This window comes from Acromyrmex echinatior, chromosome 6 (genome assembly GCF_024713525.1).
Source record: "Acromyrmex echinatior isolate Ae372 chromosome 6, ASM2471352v2, whole genome shotgun sequence".
Taxonomy (NCBI): Eukaryota; Metazoa; Arthropoda; class Insecta; order Hymenoptera; family Formicidae; genus Acromyrmex; species Acromyrmex echinatior.
In genome coordinates, this window is record NC_141857.1 from 12288212 (window position 1) to 12308674 (window position 20463).

Consider the following 20463-nt stretch of genomic DNA (forward strand, 5'->3'; position numbering starts at 1 on the left):
GTGATTTGTATCTCAAGACAGATGTGCTTTTATTAGCAGATGTTTTCGAAAATTTTCGTGATATGTGTATTGAGAGTTACGGATTGGATCCGACGTATTATTACACTTTACCGGGATATACGTGGAACGCTATGAAATACACTGATATTCGATTCGAATTACTCACTCGACATCGATATGGTGATGTTTGTGGAACATGGTATACGCGGTGGTTTAAGTCAATGTTCACATAGATACGCGCAATAATAAGTATAATGCATCTTCGTACGATCCTTCGGAACCCTCGACGTACCTCGATGTGAATAATTTGTACGGTTGGGCGATGTCAGAATCCTTACCGTCCGGAGAATTTCAATGGGTCGACGACATCGAGCGCTTTGACGTAATATCTGTGTCGTCAGACTCCGTTATCGGTTATATTCTAGAAGTCGACTTTGTGTATCTGCAAAGCGTTCATGACACTCATGCTGACCTTCCATTGTGCCCCACTCGCAAACGGCCTCCCGGAAAACGAAATGATAAACTGCTGGCCACTCTTTACAATAAGGAGCGCTATATCATGTATCGCAATTTATAACAATGTATTCAGCATGGACTGTACGTAAAAAAAATTCATCGAATATTACGATTCGCACAATCCCCATGGATTCACGGATATATCGAACTTAATACGAGATTTAGAATGCTCGCGAATTTGAAAAGAATCTTTACAAATTGATGAATAATGCGATATTTGGAAAAACGATGGAGAACATACGCGATCATGTTGACATTCGACTTATAACGGGATGGGAGATACGGTGCGGAAGCGATGATAAACCGAATTTTCATAGAAGAAGTATTTTTTCTGAAAATCTATTTGCTGTTGAATTGCGCAAACTCGAGGTAAAATTGAATAAATCGATATACGTAGGTATGTGCATTCTCGAAATATCTAAGTTGCGTCTATATGAATTTCACTTTGAGTACATAATACCATTGTATCTATCATTGTATATGTATGATAAATGTAAGATTATGTACACGGACACTGACAGCTTGCTTTATCTTCTGGAGTGTGAGAATGTATACGAGGACATCAAGCGCGAGATTCGATACGAGTGATTATCCTGAGAGAAATGCGTATGATATTTCACGCGTTAATAATAAAATCCGGTTTGATGAAAGATGAGAATGGTGGTGCGATTATGACGAAATTTATAGGACTCAGAGCGAAAATGTACGCATTGAGAGTGATCGGAAAGAGCGATACGAAGAGAATAAAGGGTGTCAAGAAAAACGTAGTCGCGAGAGCGATCACTTTCGACGATTATGCGCGATATTTGAACGATGTAACGATACAGTCGAGACGTCAGTCGTGCATACGATCGACATTGCACGAGGTTTACACAGTCTGAATTGAAGCTCGCTCTTAGTCCGTATGATGATAAGCGGTACGTCATACCCGAATCGGTTACTACTTTATCTTGGGAACATTATAAAATATCTCTGTAATGTGTGTGTATGTGTGCTGCATTTTTATTGTAATAAATAAAAAGTTATAATACATTCGTTTTATCTATCCAAGAATTATGTGAACTGTCCATTCTTAACCATTTCACGTACACTTTATTTCCTCGTCTGTGTATCCTGAAGCGCGCGTACGATCATATCTCTCCCTGTCGTTTTAAGCGATTTCTTCAATATCTCATTAGTCACTATATTTTTCATTCGTACAGTTACATCTCGATTCAGATGCTGAATCTCGTCAGACATCTTCGTCACACTCTTTTCCATGTTTCTTCGCACCTTCTCCACATCGCTATGCACTTCCTGTGTATCTCTCCTTATCATTCTAAATGATTCCTCGATCTCGTTTCGCATATCTCGAAGCGTATGTTCGACGTAGCTTTTGTTTATCACATCGGTATCAAACTCCGGCGCAGTTACGTGTTCTATTTTTCGTTCCTTCGCGTCGTAATGATCCGGATTTAGACAAAGCCCACTGTCGTGTACGTAATTTCGTAAAGATTCGTCGACGATCGCGACTTTTCGATTTCATCGCTATCATCTCTCCTCATAGTCATACCAAATTTATTCACAGACATCATATCGAGTTCGCGCGAACCTGACCACTGTCGCAATTTTTGTCACAACGATTCAATTTATATTAGGTGTTGGAATTAATTCGTAGCGTTTTTTAATGAAAGAATGTTATTTATTTCACATGAGCATTAAAAAATACATTAATGAAAGTACTTCCCATCACTTTCTACTACTTTTGACCATCTTTCGGGCAGTGAATGAATACCGCGTCGGAAGAACTGTTCATCTTTAGATGAAATCCAGGAATCGAACCATTTTGTACAATCTTCGTAAGATGTGAACTTCTGCTCGTACAAGCTGTGAGCTAATGATCGAAACAAGTGGTAGTCGCTAGGTGCAATATCAGGAGAATACGGCGGGTGCGGTAGCACTTCCCATTTAAGTGTTTCCAGGTATGTTTTTACCGGTTTTGCAACGTGTGGGCGAGCATTGTCGTGCAGCAAGATGACTTTATCGTGTCTTTCGAAGTATTCCGACCGTTTTTGCTTCAATGCACGGCTCAAGCGCATCAGTTGCCGTCGGTAGAGATCTCCAGTAACGGTTTCATGCGGTTTTAGCAGTTCGTAGTATATGACACCCTTCTGATCCCACCAAATACAGAGCAGGAGCTTTGAGCCATGGATATTGGGCTTTGCCACTGATGTTGATGGTTCGCCGGGCTTAACCCATGACTTTCTGCGCTTTGGATTGTCATAATGGATCCACTTTTCGTCACCGGTAACAATCCGGTGCAAAAAACCTTTTCTTTTCTGCCGTTGAAGCAGCAGTTCGCACGTGAGAAAACGTCTCTCAATATCCCTTGGTTTCAATTCATATGGGACCCAATGTCCTTCCTTTTGGATCATGCCCAAACTTTTAAGACGTTTTCCTATTGTTGAGAAGTCAACTTCCAATGACGTAGATAATTCTTTAAGTGTTTGACATGAGTTTTCATTGAGCAGTGCCTGCAAATCGTTATCTTCAAATTTTTTCGGCTGACCAGGTCGCTCCTTGTCATCCAAGTCGAAATCACCAGCTTTAAAACGTGCAAACCACTTCCTACACGTTTGCTCAGCCAGAGCATGTTCACTATACACATCCACTAAAATACGATGAGCTTCAGCTGCACTTTTGTTCATATTAAAGTAATGAAGCAAAACTCCCCGCAAAAACACTTTATCTGGCACAAATTTTGACATATTCAATGAATTATACAGTATTGTTATTTATGATTTCAAGAAAGGTTATGTACGGCAAATGACGTCCTATGATAGATGTTTACAATGTATACAGAACTATAGGTAACAACGAAATAGTGTACTGCTTGTGCCATCTCTTGTAAAACGCTACGAATTAATTCCAACACCTAATAATTAATCCAGCTTCGCGAAGTTCTTCGATTATCAACAATATTTCATTGTCGTGAGCGTTATTACCCGCTCGACGAGAAGCATTGAAGACGATCTACCAACTTGTTGGGATCATGTGGACTTTTTATCAAACTTATCAAAGCGTTCGTTTTACCATAGTTGGACGGTCCACAAATGATGCAACAAATTGTAATAAAATATTCGGTAGTAAAGGGCCGTGTCTACGAATCTCTCCAATCGTTTCATCAGACATGAGTCGCATCTTGCGGTCGAGATTCGACACTCCTATCACTCGTGATTGTCGTACGAATCGCATTTACTTGTACAACGCGCGTGCGCGACGTAACGCAAGCGAATTTTTCGACACTATTTATATCCCCGAGTAGGCGCTCGATTCGCATAGTTTATTATAAAGAGCGCTCATTGTTGTTGTTACTGCAAAAAATGTTTTTCTTACTAACGGATAAATGTGGGATTCTCGATTTTACCGCCGAGTAATTGCAATACATACCGAAGATTATTCTTCTACAGGAATTTGAGAATTACGTGGAGCTACTGTGGGATCGATTACCCGAACATTTAAAAACGGATCCTGAAGTGCAACGCTATCGTCCATGTATAGAGCATTACAATCGTTCGTGGCAACGAACACACATAGACGGTCCGCCACCACTTATCAAAAATTGCGATATATGTTGCTGTCGTATGGAATAAGATAGCGTGGAGGGGAATGATTCCTGCGTATGGTGCAGGTTTACTTGACAAGACAATAAACACACTTCCGTTTGAAGTACATATACCTGATTATCAATTTTGTGGACCCGGTACTCGTCTCGAAAAGACTAGCGCGTGGTGATCGAGGTATAAATCGATTAGACGCGGCGTGTCGCGAACATGATATCGCCTATTCGCGAAGCAACGATCTCACCGATCGTTACATTGTCGATCGAGTTCTGGCCGAAAGAGCATGCGAACGTATAACAGCGAATGATTCGACGTTTGATGAGAAAGCTGCCGCAACCGCTGTATGGGCAGCCATGAAAGCAAAAACGAAATTAGGAATGAGTATGAAAAGAAGAAAAAAAACGAAAAGGAAGAGACTACTTCCGGTAACGAAAATGGAGGTTTCCTACCGATTTTACCAATGTTAGGTGCGTTTGGATTTTTAATGGAGCGGCGAGCGTAGCGAGAGCTGTAAGCGATCGCAAAGCCGCTCGATGTCAGATGGAAGGTCGCGGACTGTACTACAAACGTGGTGGTAGCGTGAGGAAAAGAAAGGCAAGAGGTAAAAAAAACATCATGGAAGAAAACGTTAGAGATTCTTAAAATACTGCTCTCCGGTATCACAACGAACGAACAGTTGAGCCGTGCGGCGTATCGTTTGCGTTTACCATTCTTCAGAAGTGTGTTTATGCATGACGCGTTACCGACGAAACCGCATCGTAATGAAAGCGGTATCATAAATCTCGATAATTTGGAAAATGCGGGCACACACTGGGTTGTTTATGCGAAAAAAGGAAATAACGCCGAATTATTTCGATGGTTTTGGCAATCTTAGATCGTCAAGGGAACACTATCTCGGAAGCTACGTAATGTATAATCATCGCTCTTATCAAACATTCGATCAGAGTATTTGTGGTCAATTGTGTCTATGATTTCTTCGAGAAATAGATTGGAGGAAAAAATATATCTAATAATGTGAGTCATCTCAGTTGAGCATTTATATCATGTCGATTACATCATGTCGTTGACTCTCACGTTGATTGGAACAATCAGTATCTTCACGGCGAGTTATTTCACTGCGTTGGATTTAAGTAATGGTGAATATGAATTGAATATCTTATGAATTTTGAAACGTACAACGCAATACCGAATGTTACTTCCACGAATAATAAATTCTACTTCGATACCGATGATAAAATAATCACGATTCCCGAAGGATCATACGAATTGAGTGTTATAAACAAGTATCTGAGAGCTGCTATTCGTTACATACAACGACGACGAACGCTTAACGATAAAGATAATAATGACGATGAGTACATATTCGACGACAACGACGGCGACGATAGTACTCATACAGAAGAGATACTGATTCTTCGAACCAATGAGAATACTATGAGAAGCGAATCAATCAAATGTGCGTACCAAATAAATTTTACGACACCGACCGAATAACATCGATACGCTATTAGATTATTAGGTTATTCAAAATCTCGCGTAATATAATACAACCGAACAAGTGGTATTCGTCTGACAAATCTGTAAACATTATGAATGTAACTATAATTCGTATAGAATGCAACATTACTTCAGGTGCGTACAACAATAAACCAGCCCATATGATACACGAATTCGTAGTGAAACGTTCCACTTAGATATAAATTGTATACTCTCACACACGTCATTTATCTCCCGAGAAACGTTACCAATATAACGATACGTATAGTGGATCAAAATGAACAATTGATAAACCGTGGAGAAGAGATATCGATTCGATTTCATACGACGCAGACGATAAAAAATATGCTCACGAACGAAAGATGCTTGTTCTGTCGCACGATTGTAAGAATACATCCACCACAATCATACCGCAGACGTCGCAATCATTGCTCACCGAACGATACATTGGAAGAAAGCAGAGAGAAACGGAGGACAGATTGAACGCTGCGAACGTCGCATTTCTACGATCTCTGGGATTCGCCGTGAAAAATGAGTCGCGATATTCTAAATATAGGGAGTGAGCCCATCTTCGACGATCGTATCGTTAAGATCAAGACTTACACTTACAACCCATACGCTAACACCACATTCGGATATAGCGATGAAATACGAACACCTATACAACACCAGGATCTGTACACGTTACTGTGTGAAAGTTTTCTCTACGTCGAGGGAAAATTTTCAACGAAAAAACGAGATGGAAACACATCCGAAGAACAGCCTCCAAAACTATCGAATAATTGCGTCGCGTTCATGTTTGATGAGATTTGGTACGAGTTAGACGTGTGAAAATCGATAGATCTAGAAACGTTGGTATTACCAGTACGGTCAAAAATTTCGTATCGTTAACTACTAGCAAGAGTATAACATTAGAAAATGCAGGATTTAACGGCATAGTGCACTTATTTCGCATACTGCTATACGAGGATTTCAACTTTTGCGTACCACTCAACACAGGATTTGCGAGGATTACAAACGCATAGTAATAAACGCGCGACACGAATTTATCCTGATACATGCGCGTAATGATAACAATTGCGTTGTGGCACACGAATCGACGGAATCTAAAATCACGCTATTGGAGATACAATGGAAAATGCCACATGTAGTGCTAAACGATGTCAATAAATTATCACTTTTGCGAACGTTGGAAGGTGAACGATATCTCAGCATGTGTTTTCGGTCGTGGGATCTGTACGAATTTCCTCTGCTTCAAAGTACAACGAAGCATTCATGTTAAAACAACATCGCAATTGGAAAAATCGCGATACGTAATTTTTGCGCTTCAAACCGGAAAAAGAAACGTACCGTTGCAAAATGATTCGCAATTCGACGTATGTAATCTCACTAATGTGAAACTTTTTTTAAATTCTGATTTTTATCCTTACGACGATATGAATTTAGATTTCGAACACAAGAAATATGCTACTCTACGATATGTAAAATTTTAAAAGACATACTACGGTTACAACAATCGCGATGCTATGTTATCTATCGAGGAATTTCTTGTACACGGTCCATTCATAGATCGATTGTTCTCGCCAAAACGAATCGATAAAAAGCGTTACTGTGGATATTCGTATAGAATTCGAATGTAAGGAAAATATTCCATGGAACACTACAGCTTATTGTCTTATTATTCACGATAGGATGATAGAATACAATCCACTGACTAATGTTATTCGCAAAATTGTGTTTTTTTTTCAAGCTCTCCTTCTTTATCAAATTTCACACACTATCATATTGTAATGTAAAACACATAAAAAGTACGAAACGCGATTCATTACTATTGACAAAGCGTTTTGTCGTGTCGTATATATAAAAAAATCACGAAACGCGATTCATTACTCTTGATAAAGTGTTCGAGTACACATCGTTTCTACTGCGTGTCGTATACTTGTGTTACATCGCGATGTCTCTCGCGTTCATCATCATCATCATCATCATCATCATCATCATCATCATCATCATCATCATCATCATCATCATCATCATCATCATCGTCTTCGTTACGATTACTACGACGACAACGTCGACGGCAGCGACGAATCGTCAAAGCATAGATACTGAAATAATTCTGTATCTACAAAAGTAGTTACTTTTATAGAAAAGCGGCTACTTAAGTAACGCTGAAAACAATACGCAATTATCATTCGAAGAGGGAGAAATTAAACAGGCGATTTCAAGAATATCAAATGCAGGGTGATGATACATTGAATAATTATACGTTGTATCAAATATGCATAAACCATTCCCGATGTGATCTCCCGGACATTCTGCACTACGAGCAAAATACAAGAAGAAAATGGGCGAAAACACATCTCACGTGGAATTTCCATTTAGCGGATGCGCACACTTTGAAAACTACCGCATTCGCGTTCTCGCTATGGGCAGCGAATTCGTCTTTATTGTTCAAACGTAAAACGTTAAATCCCGACATCTTAATATCTTATCGTAGTGACACACACGTACGCTGATCGTAAACGTAACGAAGAAATTTGCACCCCTTCGTTCGATGGACCTGATGGAATACTCACTCACGCGTTCTATCCTTCAAACGTTGCCAATTACACCGCTGAAATACACGTAGATAGTGCAGACCCATGGCATATATATCTAACCAAAAAATCTGCTAATAACAAGGACTATCTGTTTAACACGTTAACACATGAAATTGGATTCGCATTAGAATTAACACACAGTTCGCGTGAAGACTCTATAATGTTCGCATTTGTCACTGCTAATAATAATAATAAAATCGTTAAACTCAACATAGAGGACATTTTAGCCATTCAACAATTCTATGGAAAAATCCAAAACTAACAACAATTACACAACCACCAACGTTAACAACTACTGGATTACAACAAATAAACCCGAGTACGTAGATCTCTGTACTTTACAATATGTGGATACGGTATTGGTATTATGTCATCGAATATTCGTCACGTATCAACGCTACGTATGGTCGATAAATATAGATGATACAAAATACGACGGATCATACATACTAAACAGCTACATGAATTTCCTTTCGGATAATTTCTCCTTATCAGCCGCATATCAAAGGCCTTCGGGTAAACTATTATTGTTGTAAATAATATAGTTTATATGGTCGAGTTTCAAATTGAAAGAAGGTTGGCCAAAACGTCTTTCGAGTCTAGGATTTCCCCCGAACGCTTTGATCGTACCGTAGTAAATACTAACAGAGGACAAACCTATGCAATCTTCAATAATAACGATGTAGCGCAGATAGACGACTGTAGTATGAGTGTTCGCTCATATCAATTGTTACAAGCGGTATTTCCAGGAATACCGTCAGCTCCGACCTTGGCCTTCCGATATATGAATAGTAATCTGTACTTTGCCAAAAACAACAATTTTACAAATTTAACGAGTTTACGAGAACCGTAACAGAGACTGGTAAATTTAATATAAACGTCGAATGTTCGAGAGATGGATTATTACAACAAATTATTACAACAGGATATCTTAATCGATTAATATATATTGACAAAACACAACGAGAAATAAGACGAAGAAGGAAGAGGAGATAAGGATGGAAGGACATATATAATAAATAATAAATACTATAATAGTTTTAAATGATCAGTATAAAAGAAATAATCATTCCGACAACATCATTTGTACGCACTTTTCAAGTTTTTCGATCGTGAGGACGATACTGCGAAAAAAATACACAAAAATGCTCAACAACGCGGATATCGAAAATTATCTCATGGAACAGGACGATCGTGATGAACGAAGCGTAAAGAAGAAGAAAAATTCAACGATTTAACTGGTGAAAATTCAGAAAAATAAATCAAATAAGTAGGTATTTTTTTCTTTGCGTCTCTTTTTCCATCTACTAATTTTTTTCTTTAATTACAGACATCAAATCGCACATCTATCATACGCATTCTCGAGAGAAGATATCCGTTAACTGTAACTGGCTACAAATACTTGAACATTGGTATCAATGTCAAATTCCCTTCTTACGTAACTATTATTTTGGGGGATTGTCACGGTAAAGAGATTCCACTTTCACATCTGGAGAGAGCTTCTCGAACAAAAACACGTTATTTTGCAGTACGACGAGAATAATAAAGGAATATGCGTCTCCAATGTAGGTTGGAAATCTAACGTTACGCTTCGACGAATCTACCAATACTGCGTCTAGAAACAAGTACATCTCGTCTATCCATGTCGAAAAGCACTGTACTTAATATATTTAATCTCGAATACTGTGTAAATCGTCTCATTTCCTCCTTAACCGCAATGACACAAAAAATTTTCGCGACTTCTCGCTATCGTGTCCACTGTTATGAAATCTGCGAACATGCTAAAAACGATGTATGATAACGAATCCTTCGACCGCAACGACATATTTGTTTGCGATCGTTTTGGTTTTCGGAGAACATTAATTGCGTATGTCATTTAACATTAACAATAAAACTATACTTTTAAAATATAAAAAGTATTTTATATATCGCTACCTATATATATATATATATATATATATATATATATACATATATATATATATATATCTTTAAATAAAAGAGAAAAAGGAAACTCGCGTTGACGCAAACTTTAAGGGAAAAAGTGACAAAAAGAAAAAGAAAATGGGTGTGGAATCATACGATATATATATATATATATATATATACATATATATATATATACATATATATATATATATACATATATATATATATATATATATATATAGTTGTTGTCACTCGCGCTGAACGAGCGAGAGCAAGTTCGTGCGAACGAGCGTTAGTGCGAATGCGAACGAGCGAATGAGCGTTAGTGCGAGTGCGAGCGAGCGAACGTGTGTGCGAGCTAATGGCGTCGGACGAATGGCGTTGGTGCGAGCGAGAGCAAGTGCGACAGTGCACGCAGGAAAAAAACGCGCGAACTCCCTCAGTCACTCGTCTGCTCTCGAGCTCGCAAGATCGTCGTCACGTTGCATCACGTCGTGACGTCACGAGCTCACACACACATGCGCCTGTGGGGACGGGGACCGGGGAGGAAAACTACGAGAGGTGGTAGGAGGAAAAAGCAGCTCGCTTGGCTGCCCCCCCGCATCACAATACCCCTCTCGACCAGTTTTCCCTCCTCACCTCGCGAGTTCCCCCATGGTTTCATATATACATAGCTTTGCTACTCACCGATCTGCAGAGCAAAGATAACATATCGTGGCTTCTCAAATTGAATCACCATTTTGACAACCCATTAATGCTCGTATTCTGTAACAGATGATATTCGTACAGATCCCATGAGCGAACTCATGCTCAGATAATGACCGCTTTTCAATGCTCGCAGCATTGGTAATTTATTGATCTCGTTTAACAACATGAGGCATTCGCCATTTTGAATAATTCAATCTCAAGATCCGTCAGGATTTCCCACCAAGCAATTATAATCGTTGCGCGCTCATAAATCAATTCGTGGCGAGCGTTGACGACCACGCGTTTGTAATCCTCGCAGAAGCCCAACAGCATGTTGAACGGCACGCAAAAATTGAAGTATCCTTTCTCCATGTCGGGTTTAAAGTTCCAACCTGCATTCAGCGCATCATACGTCATTGATATATAGTACTTAATGGTACTGGTAATTCCGACATTTCTGTTGCGATCAATCTCCACACCATTGAGTTCATATCGAATTTCATTAAACATGAACGACACGCAATTATTTCCAAGCGTCGACATCTGATCATTTTTCTCTTTCACCGTCAATTTCCCTTCGATGTAAAGAAAACTGTCGCACGGCAACGTGTATAAATTCTGTTGTATGGGTATTCGTATCTTGTCGCTATGTCCAAACGTAGTATTGGCATACGGATTGTACGTGTGAATCTCAATCTTGACGATGCGATCGTCAAAGATCGGCTCATCGGTAATATTCAGGATATCAATCATTTTGTACGATGAAATCCAACGACTTTAAAAATGCAACGTTGGACGCAGTGAGTTTCTTTCCAGATGTAGTTTTTCCAGTAAAATGTGTATCTCTCGGCTGTTCCTTCTACACAAGCATCTTACGTTAGCACCTCTGTACATGCAACCTAACTGTGATCTCTTCTCCGCGAAAATCAAACAATCGGCCGTCTTGGTCCACCACGCGAATCGTCAGATCCATAATGCTGTACAATGATCGGAAGGTAAATCTGCGTCGTCTTTTCCGAAATCTTATATCCCAGCTCGGCAAAAATTCATGTATCGTGTGCATGTATCTGTTGTTGCTGTACGCACCCGTGATTGCACTCGATACGTATCACATTCATATTGATGATATTTATCGGCACGCGATTCGATGAAAATCTCAGCAGCGGGCCAATGTTGACAATGAGTATATACCTACTAATTGTAAAAATGCATTTGGATTAGATGAGAGAATATTGATACAGAGATTTAGTTTTGATAAAAATAAACGATAAAATTGTATCACTTTGATGAGTCGATATTCTCAATTTTTCTGGATATCTAACATTATCGTAAAGCATGTCGATATTCACTCGCATTACTAATTTTTTATATTTTATTTTTGTTCTAGGCATGGTACCGAGGACGTCATGACACGACTGAAGTGTTTGGTGTAATGAATGATATGACTGGAAAAATGATTGATGATGCCGAAAAAATTGCGAAAATGTGGCAGAAAGCGCAGGAGAGCATAACGACGACGACATCGCGTTCGTGTTGGAGCGAAGGATTTATTAAAATTAAATTGACCGACACGTTTTATTTATTAAATACAGGATGATTTAAAATGAATATATTATCCTTGAAATGTCATATTCCTAATTTAATTCTAAGATGATTTTTCCTTTGCCAAAATTTTGTCAAAAGCGTAATTTTTAAATTATAATAAGAAATATGCTGGAATACTGTGAAAATCTACATCAGTACAATTGGTATTCCATGTCTGTCCTTTCCACACAGTGACGATGTCCTCCTTAATCATGATCGAGCCAATTACTAACGTGATAACTACCTTCATAAACATGATAGACTTCCTACTGGACACATAGATATGGCCATGCTTCCCATTGCTGATTCTTAAGCAATTCTTAAGTCATATAAATTCATACATAGAACCGCACCCTGCTCGCTTCTACCGGCAGCCGACTGAATATGACCCGCGCATTTATTATGATAGTTATCAAGCTGATACTCCGGCTTTTTCTGACGATCGCGCTTACAACTATTACTAATTTTTCTGTTACTTTATTTTATCTCACTTTAATATTAATATTACTCATGTTTTCTAACAAACCTATCTCTATTGCTAGTTGGAATTGTAGGGATTTATGGGGGAAGCTTCCGGAATTTCAAGCTAATAATTACACATACGATCTCTGGTGCCTCCAAGAGACTATGGAGAATATTTACTTACACTCTAACATTTTTAACTTTATTAGAGGTGACATTCGCTGCCCCGGTCAACGCGGGGTAGCTATTGCTATTAAAAAATTATTCCGCTATGATCTTCTTGATATCACTCACCTGATATCATCACTCAATCGAGCTCATCGGTATCAAGCTTTACACTCAAGGTCTTTCCTTTGTCATTATTAACATATACAGACATCCGTCGTCACGAAACGTCCTCCTACGATTATTGAGGGCCTGCTTGATTATGTTGCGAATCAATCCCAAGCCGTCCAATCCCAAGTCGCCTAGGAAGGCGACTTCAACTTGCATAATAACGTAACTTGGGGCTGTTCGATTACTGATTCCCTTGGCAGATGTCTTTTAAACTTCCTTGAAGATCGTAATCTTATTATCTGCAATGATCATAAACCTATCCTTTTTACCCCTCCCGACTCGCAAACATCAGTCATTGATCTTATTGTTGTAACGTCTCCTGTCCTGACTCTTAGTGTTGTATAGAACTCGACACCATTTCTAGTGATCACTTTCCTGTTGTTATTCACCTGAATATTCTCCTTTGCCTAAGAACTACATTTAAGTATAAAATTAAGCTTAATTCTCTTCAAATGAAGGTCTTTATCCATAAGTTAACTTGTATTGACTTTGCCTCTATTTTATAGTAACGACGATGCTACCTCTCAATATGATAATTTTGTAAAAGAGATCAAAGGCACCCTGAACTCTCTAGATAGACTTCCCCCCTGGATCACGTACTCCGAAATCAAAACTGATGGTTGTGAAACGTCTCCCCCCTCCCTTTGGTTGACCGAAGAATGCCAGGCCGCGGTTGACGCCGAATGCGAGGCAAAGAGATTCTGGAATCGCCAGTCAAGCTCAGAGAACTATAACGCTTATAAACGCACTGCTTCGATATGTAGGGGCGTCCTCAAAAGAACCAAGAGAAGAAAATAGAACTATGCAACAGTTTTAACGCTCACACTCCGTTTGCTAAAATTTGAAGGTTGGTCAAAGCTTTTAAAAACCGACGTTTAGCTTCCGTTATGTCTGGCCATGTCGTTGTCGGCTGCACAGGAAAATGCGATTAATAAAATCTGTCCTCTTGTAGTCCTCGAGATATCGTCTCACAGTGTAATCTTCTTGAAGAGAATACCCCCCACGCAGTGCGAAAGCGCTAAATTCTTGAACAATCCTTTTACTATGAAGAAGTTATCCCTAGCTATTGATTCAGCCAAAACTAGATCAGCCCCAGGAGCCGACCAGATTGACTATAACATCATTAAGAACTTAACACCGGATAGTCTTTCTGTATTATTACAAATTTATAACATCTTTTTTGTCAAGGAATTTTCCTTGCGGAATGGAATAAGTCAAAATAAGTCATTCTTATCCATAAACCAAATGGAAAAGGTGTCAGACCGATTTCTCTTCTCTCGTATCTCTTACAGATTATGGAAAAAATTATCTATCTGAGGTTGAGGTGGTTTACTGAATCCAATGCCATATTGCCGTTTAACCAAACAGGCTTCCGCCCCCAGTGTGCCTGCTCTGACAATCTTGTTGTTCTGACAAATTATATTCAAGGCGCCTTTATTAATATTGCCCTTACTATATGTGAATTTTTGGACATCAAGGGAGCGTTCGACAACGTGATTCCTTCTATATTAATTGAAGATTTACAACGTCTTGGGATCCCGCCCAAAATCGTTAAATTCATAAGTAACCTTCTTTCTAACAGACAAGTCACGTTCATTTGTGATGGCGTGCTTAAAGGTTGTACATCGCTTTGAAAGGTACCCCTGAAGGGTCCATCCTTAACCCTTTGCTCTTCAACCTCTACTGTGCGGATATTAATAAATGTCTACCTAAAGACACCCTTCTCTTACAATATGCGGACGACGTCGTTATCTTCTCATCAAATCAAAACAGTGAAGATGCTAGATCGTCAGTTCAATCTTCACTAAACAATATACACGATTACTTGAGAAACAGGGGCTTGGAAGTTTCTCCCTCAAAAACCCAATGGATGCTCTTTACAAGGAAGAGACAATCACATCCGGACATTAAACTACATATTCGGAATGCAGAAATTCCTAGAATACAGTCTGCCATCTTTCTGGGCTTCACTCTCGACACTAAGTTGAGCGGCAAAGAGCACTTAAAGACCTTAGTCAATAAGGGACGCAATTTTACAAAAATACTAGCAGTTCTCGCAGGCACTAAATGGGGATCTCATCCAAACCTACTTCTTATCCTTTATAGAGCTGTATTTCGCTCTGCTATCGAATACGGATGTCAAGTGTTCAAGCTCAAGGACAATAAAACTGAATTTTTACAACTGGAAAGGTTAGTCAACAGAAACCTGCGTCTTGCTCTCGGATACCGACTATACTCTACCAGCGTCATTATGGCCGAAGCAAAGGAAACTCCTCTTAACATTAGATTTGGCTATATGATCTCGAAGTTCATCTATAAGACTTTCTCCAGGAAGAACTCCCCAGTGCTGCACAGCTTTGAAAGCTTGGAACATGTTGCATACTTTCCCTCAAGAAGACAGCGGGCCCTAGCTATTGTACCTGCGTTCAAGTACTATGTAATGCAGAAATATTCACTTAAAATCATATCACATCATTCATCCATAGATCCAACATGCTTATAAACACAGTTATGAAAGCTATACTTATGTCCATCAATTTGACAGTTCCCTCACCAATGTTCCTAAGAAAGCGAATAACCGAGTACATCAAGTCCGATTCCTAGAAACTATTCACCGGATCTTAACGTTGCACTTCAAGCTTCCCCCGGAGACTTCAATTTTCTCAGCCGAGTCTTGGGCTGTCCTTTTTTTTTTCTCCCCCCCCCCCCCCCCCCCCCCCCCTCCCCCCCCCCCCCCCCCCCCCCCCCCCCCCCCCCCCCCCCCCCCCCCCCCCCCCCCTCCCCCCCCCCCCCCCCCCCCCCCCCGCCGCCCCCGCTCAGGCGATTAATCTTATCGAAGATCGATGTTGTGACGAGGCTTCCATCTGTTCTGACTCTTTAAGTGCTCTTCAGACTACATTGTCTTACAACTCTAGAAATGCGAACCATATTATAATAATAGATATTTCTTATCTACAATATATAATTAGATATTAAAGATCGTCTGTCCTTTTTAACGCAACATGGTTTTAAAATTAATTTTATTTGGACTCTTGGTCATAAAGGTATAATTGATAACGAGACTGCAGACCATCTTGCCAATGAGACTGCCCTTAGGACACCCGCCTAAATTTAAAATACCATTTCAAGACTTTTTTATAGTCTCCAAGCAATCCCTCAACACTAAATTTCAAGCATACTTTGATCATTGTGCAACAAAGGGCAGCTATATGATGATTTTCATAGAAGTAACTCAGCTAAGCCTTGGTTCTATCATAAGAATCTTATGATAGAAAAAAAGAGAGGAGATCGTCACCATCTCCAGAATTAGATCTAATTATTATAATTTAGCATACAGCCTGCATCGTAAAAATATTGTCAATTCGCCTGCATGTCCCTGTTGTGACCCAAATCAGGACATTAATCATATTCTCTTTTATCGCAGACTTTGTATTCATAAATCGACTAAACTTCGTGATTACCTGAAAAAATACTTCCCGCTTCATCCCCTTAATATTCACTGTATGATTAATATCCCCCCCCTACTTTGTATCGTCTAATTACTGCATATCTCAAATCTTTAAACCTCGATATCTGATTTCCATGAACATGCCTTTGTCTTAAGGGAGGGATGGAGAACTTTGTTTCTCTCCTCTCCTCCCAGGCGGCGCCCCCGCCTGGTTACTTGTTTCAGCTACTAAATACACTCTGGTCGGAATTGCTGCTACTCCGCGGCAAGGGTCAATTAATATTGAACAAGAAGAAGCAATTCACCGGAAAAACAAGTATCGTGTGCCGCAGGCTTTACTTAAGCGTCGTTCCATCCTTATTACTCATTAAATATTAAACAAGGACGATTGATGCTCATAAGCATCCTGTGCTATAAGCTTAATACTACGTGGCCATTTTTTATGAGGAATACTCATCATTTTATTTAAAACTTATATGAATTTGTAAAAACTGTAAATTTGACTAAAATAAAACGAATAATTGAATAAGCTATGCCAAAAGTAGTGTCGAGGAGCATTATATGCTCCGATACGAAAGATCAAGAAGAATATAGTGAGGAGAAACCGTTGCACATTTATTACTGTGTATGTGGCCAGATGACACTAATTTTAGGTTAGAATTATTACATTTATTGATTTCTTAAATTAAAAAATTTATAGTGAAAAAAATTTATAGTGCAAAATATAGCTTTTTTTGCATTTATGTGTAGAGTTAAATTTAATTTCGGATTATTATTTGAATATTGTAGAAAATTCTTATAAAATGATTTTATTTTCAAGTATGACATTTATATCAATATCAAAGTTATTAGTAACATAATTTATTGAATTTTATAAAAAGCTCGTGTGATTAGTTCAACTACAATTGAATAATGAGGCTATATAACGAGCAATGTAATATATAATATTTATTAGTATAATTTCACTGCAATCATTAAATATAATTCAATCTAATACGTTTCGATTTTTGCTTAGTTTCCTTTAGTTATTCTAATTTGTTATTCTACTATATAAATATAATTAATTGTTAAATATTGATAAGAATCCCATATGTCATTAGATTCGAATTTTCAAACTTATTCGCTTATTGAGTCCATGTGTGAAACCGAATTTTCGAAACTTGTCTGTAGAATGAAGTGAAATCTAATTATTCGAATATTTCATATTTTCGTCATGTGATTATAAAATATTTCGGTCCATGATGGAAATCATTGTGAATTAAAATAGTTATATTTAAAATAGTTATATTTTCTTCTGGTTCTTTGTATATAAAAAGTTATGATGATTAATTCTCAGTAAGATTGATTTTTATGTAAATTTCACCCACAACTGACATTCGCCAACTATGGATTTTAAAAAAATTGTTGGAAAATATAAAACGAGCTCATCATAGTCTCAGTATTTACAAAATGACTTTTCATTGTGAACTGTGATGTGGTTTGTGGCCCCACCACAAATATTATATGCTTTTCTAATCGTCAAGAGGTTATATTCATTCTCGTGTCCATTGTTGAACCTTTGAGATTACGGTTAGCCTCTACACTTTTGGTCTATCTGTTTCTGTTTTCCGGTCTTTATACATTTTGAGGTTTGTCTCGGTTTTTTAGTTCCATCTTCCTTCACATCGATTTTCTGTAACCACCTCCTAGGTTTACTTTTATTTTATCTCTACTTTACAGTACTGTTGTCCTTGTGTAGATTATGACATATGTTCGTCCCTGATTTACCCATCCCGCCCCTCTTCGTTTGTTTGCTCTGTTTCTTTTTTTTTACCATCTTTTCCAGTACACTCACACATATACACTTTTTACAATCTCTAGTACATTCGCATTCCTTAAACAATTACATCTCATCTTTATATCTGTATGGATAACAGCTCGTCTAGTATATCTAACTCCGTTTAAAAAGATTAGAGTAGATACATACGCCCGAGCTTACAACGCTTTTGAAGCGTTTTGCCTTGGTCTCATTGCTGTCACAATGTCTTTGTTGCTTTGAACCCTAGGCTCATCCATAAGAACAACTGGTAGCAATGCCCATTTGCAACAAGCAATGTTTAGAAAGTCAAAAACATTTTATTTATATTGAACCTGAGTTAATGGTGTAGTGAAACCTTACTTATTTTTTTTGAAAATATTTTGTACCACACCCGTTTACCCACACTTTCGCTATTTCATAGCCACACAATTCACTACTTGTCTGACCATATATATGTTTGTCTATCTACCATAAAAGCATTATGATTGAAACCCTGTTTCCATATTTTTTTTTTCACCATTCAGTGCGCACATCAAAGTTCGACAGATAAGTACCCCTCATCTCTTACTGTAATACACCCCCCTTTTCTCCACATGGAAATAATTAAGCACCTAAGATCTAGCTTTGACCATTATAGGCATTCTTTACCCGATTTTAGTACCCTGACCCTCCCTTTCATATACCCGCATCTTCTCCCTCCTCAATATCCTCCTTTTACTCTACTCTCGCCATGCAGCTACAGTATTAGTTACCAACTACCGTCTGAACGTGATATCTTACGCGAACCCCCACCGTTGCTACCCCAGTGTATATGGTCTGATGAGGGTTAATCGTTTATTTATAGTGTTGTGCATTGAAAATTACCTTAAGACACAAATGCGCGATTGGAGCAAGAGTAATTGATGGCAGTAAACATGCCCACAAAATGACTTCGGAACGAGACGAAATTGTATTTCTTAAGCGTCCAGAGGGAATCGAAAAACAATATAGACAAAAGTGTAAAAAGTACAAGTATATTTGTGTTTGTGCACTATAGTTTTTATTCATAAGTGCAATGAAAATGTACTTGTAACTTTTATTAATTATTTTGAATACATTTAATAATTTTTTATATTATAAAAACACTGAAAAAATATTTTGCAAGAACAAGAGTATTCAATATATATATATATATATATATATATATATATATATTGATATAATTATGTTTTGCAGATGTGGCTTATTGCTGTATTATAAGCATGATCCAGTAGTAAATATAGTATTTATAGTAAAAGATTCCGTAATAAAAAGTTCTGGGGAAGGCCCTATGACAGACATTTATAATCAAGTGGCCATTGAGAAACCTAAAAAAATAATGGTTACAAAGCACACCAAAAATATGGGCAAATTCAGTTCGGTTACTGTATCCACGATTGATGAAGAAGAAGATGAAATAGAAGCAGTATGTCAATTGCATTTTTATATTATCAAGTAATTTATAGTTTATGATATAATATTCAGAAAAGTTTCTCCTATGATATTAGATGAATGTTAAATGGTTAAAATTTGTATTCTAATTGTAATTACTTAAAATATACAATTTATCTGTTTGCCTGTTATTTGAGTTTGTAATATATTTTTTAATTAACTTGTATATATTCTTTGTTTTTTTAATAATAAAGTTTTTATTTTAAAAAATAATTGAATTTCAGAGAGAAGTCGCAGACTCTTACGCGAACAATGCACGTATCATAGAAAAACAATTGGAGAGAAAAGGTATGAATAAACGAAAGACCATACCATCTGCTGAAATAGACTCAAAGCGGACAAGACCAAGAGGAACATTGTTGGATATTTGATTTTCTATCAAGAATTATTGTAATTATGTATATTAATTTACTGTCTTAGAATTAAAAATAAATTTATTTTCTTACATGTATTATCGCGCTTGGACAAAAAGATTGTAACACTTTCAATAAATTTGAGAATGTGCAAACATTGTAATCTTATAATTTTTAT

The 20463-nt window shown here is 37.9% G+C and overlaps 2 protein-coding genes across 9 annotated transcripts in view; both read left to right on the forward strand.

Annotated features, from left to right (window-relative positions):
• Positions 1 to 12442, forward strand: part of LOC105148554 (glucose dehydrogenase [FAD, quinone]) — a 151801-nt gene extending 139359 nt beyond the window's left edge. For all 8 annotated transcript variants that reach the window (XM_011060343.2, XM_087406772.1, XM_087406773.1 and 5 more), the window contains one exon: positions 12222 to 12442. In XM_011060343.2, the coding sequence (XP_011058645.1) occupies positions 12222 to 12244 (23 nt within the window). In that variant the 3' untranslated portion in view covers positions 12245 to 12442. The remainder of the gene's footprint in view (positions 1 to 12221) is intronic.
• Positions 12443 to 16884: 4442 nt separating this feature from the next.
• Positions 16885 to 20442, forward strand: LOC105148555 (STING ER exit protein). The gene is made up of 5 exons (XM_087406803.1): positions 16885 to 17317; positions 18710 to 18753; positions 19307 to 19467; positions 19678 to 19906; positions 20157 to 20442. The coding sequence occupies exons 1-5, from the start codon at positions 17197 to 17199 to the stop codon at positions 20301 to 20303; spliced, it is 702 nt and encodes a 233-aa protein (XP_087262929.1). The 5' UTR covers positions 16885 to 17196; the 3' UTR covers positions 20304 to 20442.
• Positions 20443 to 20463: the final 21 nt, after the last annotated feature.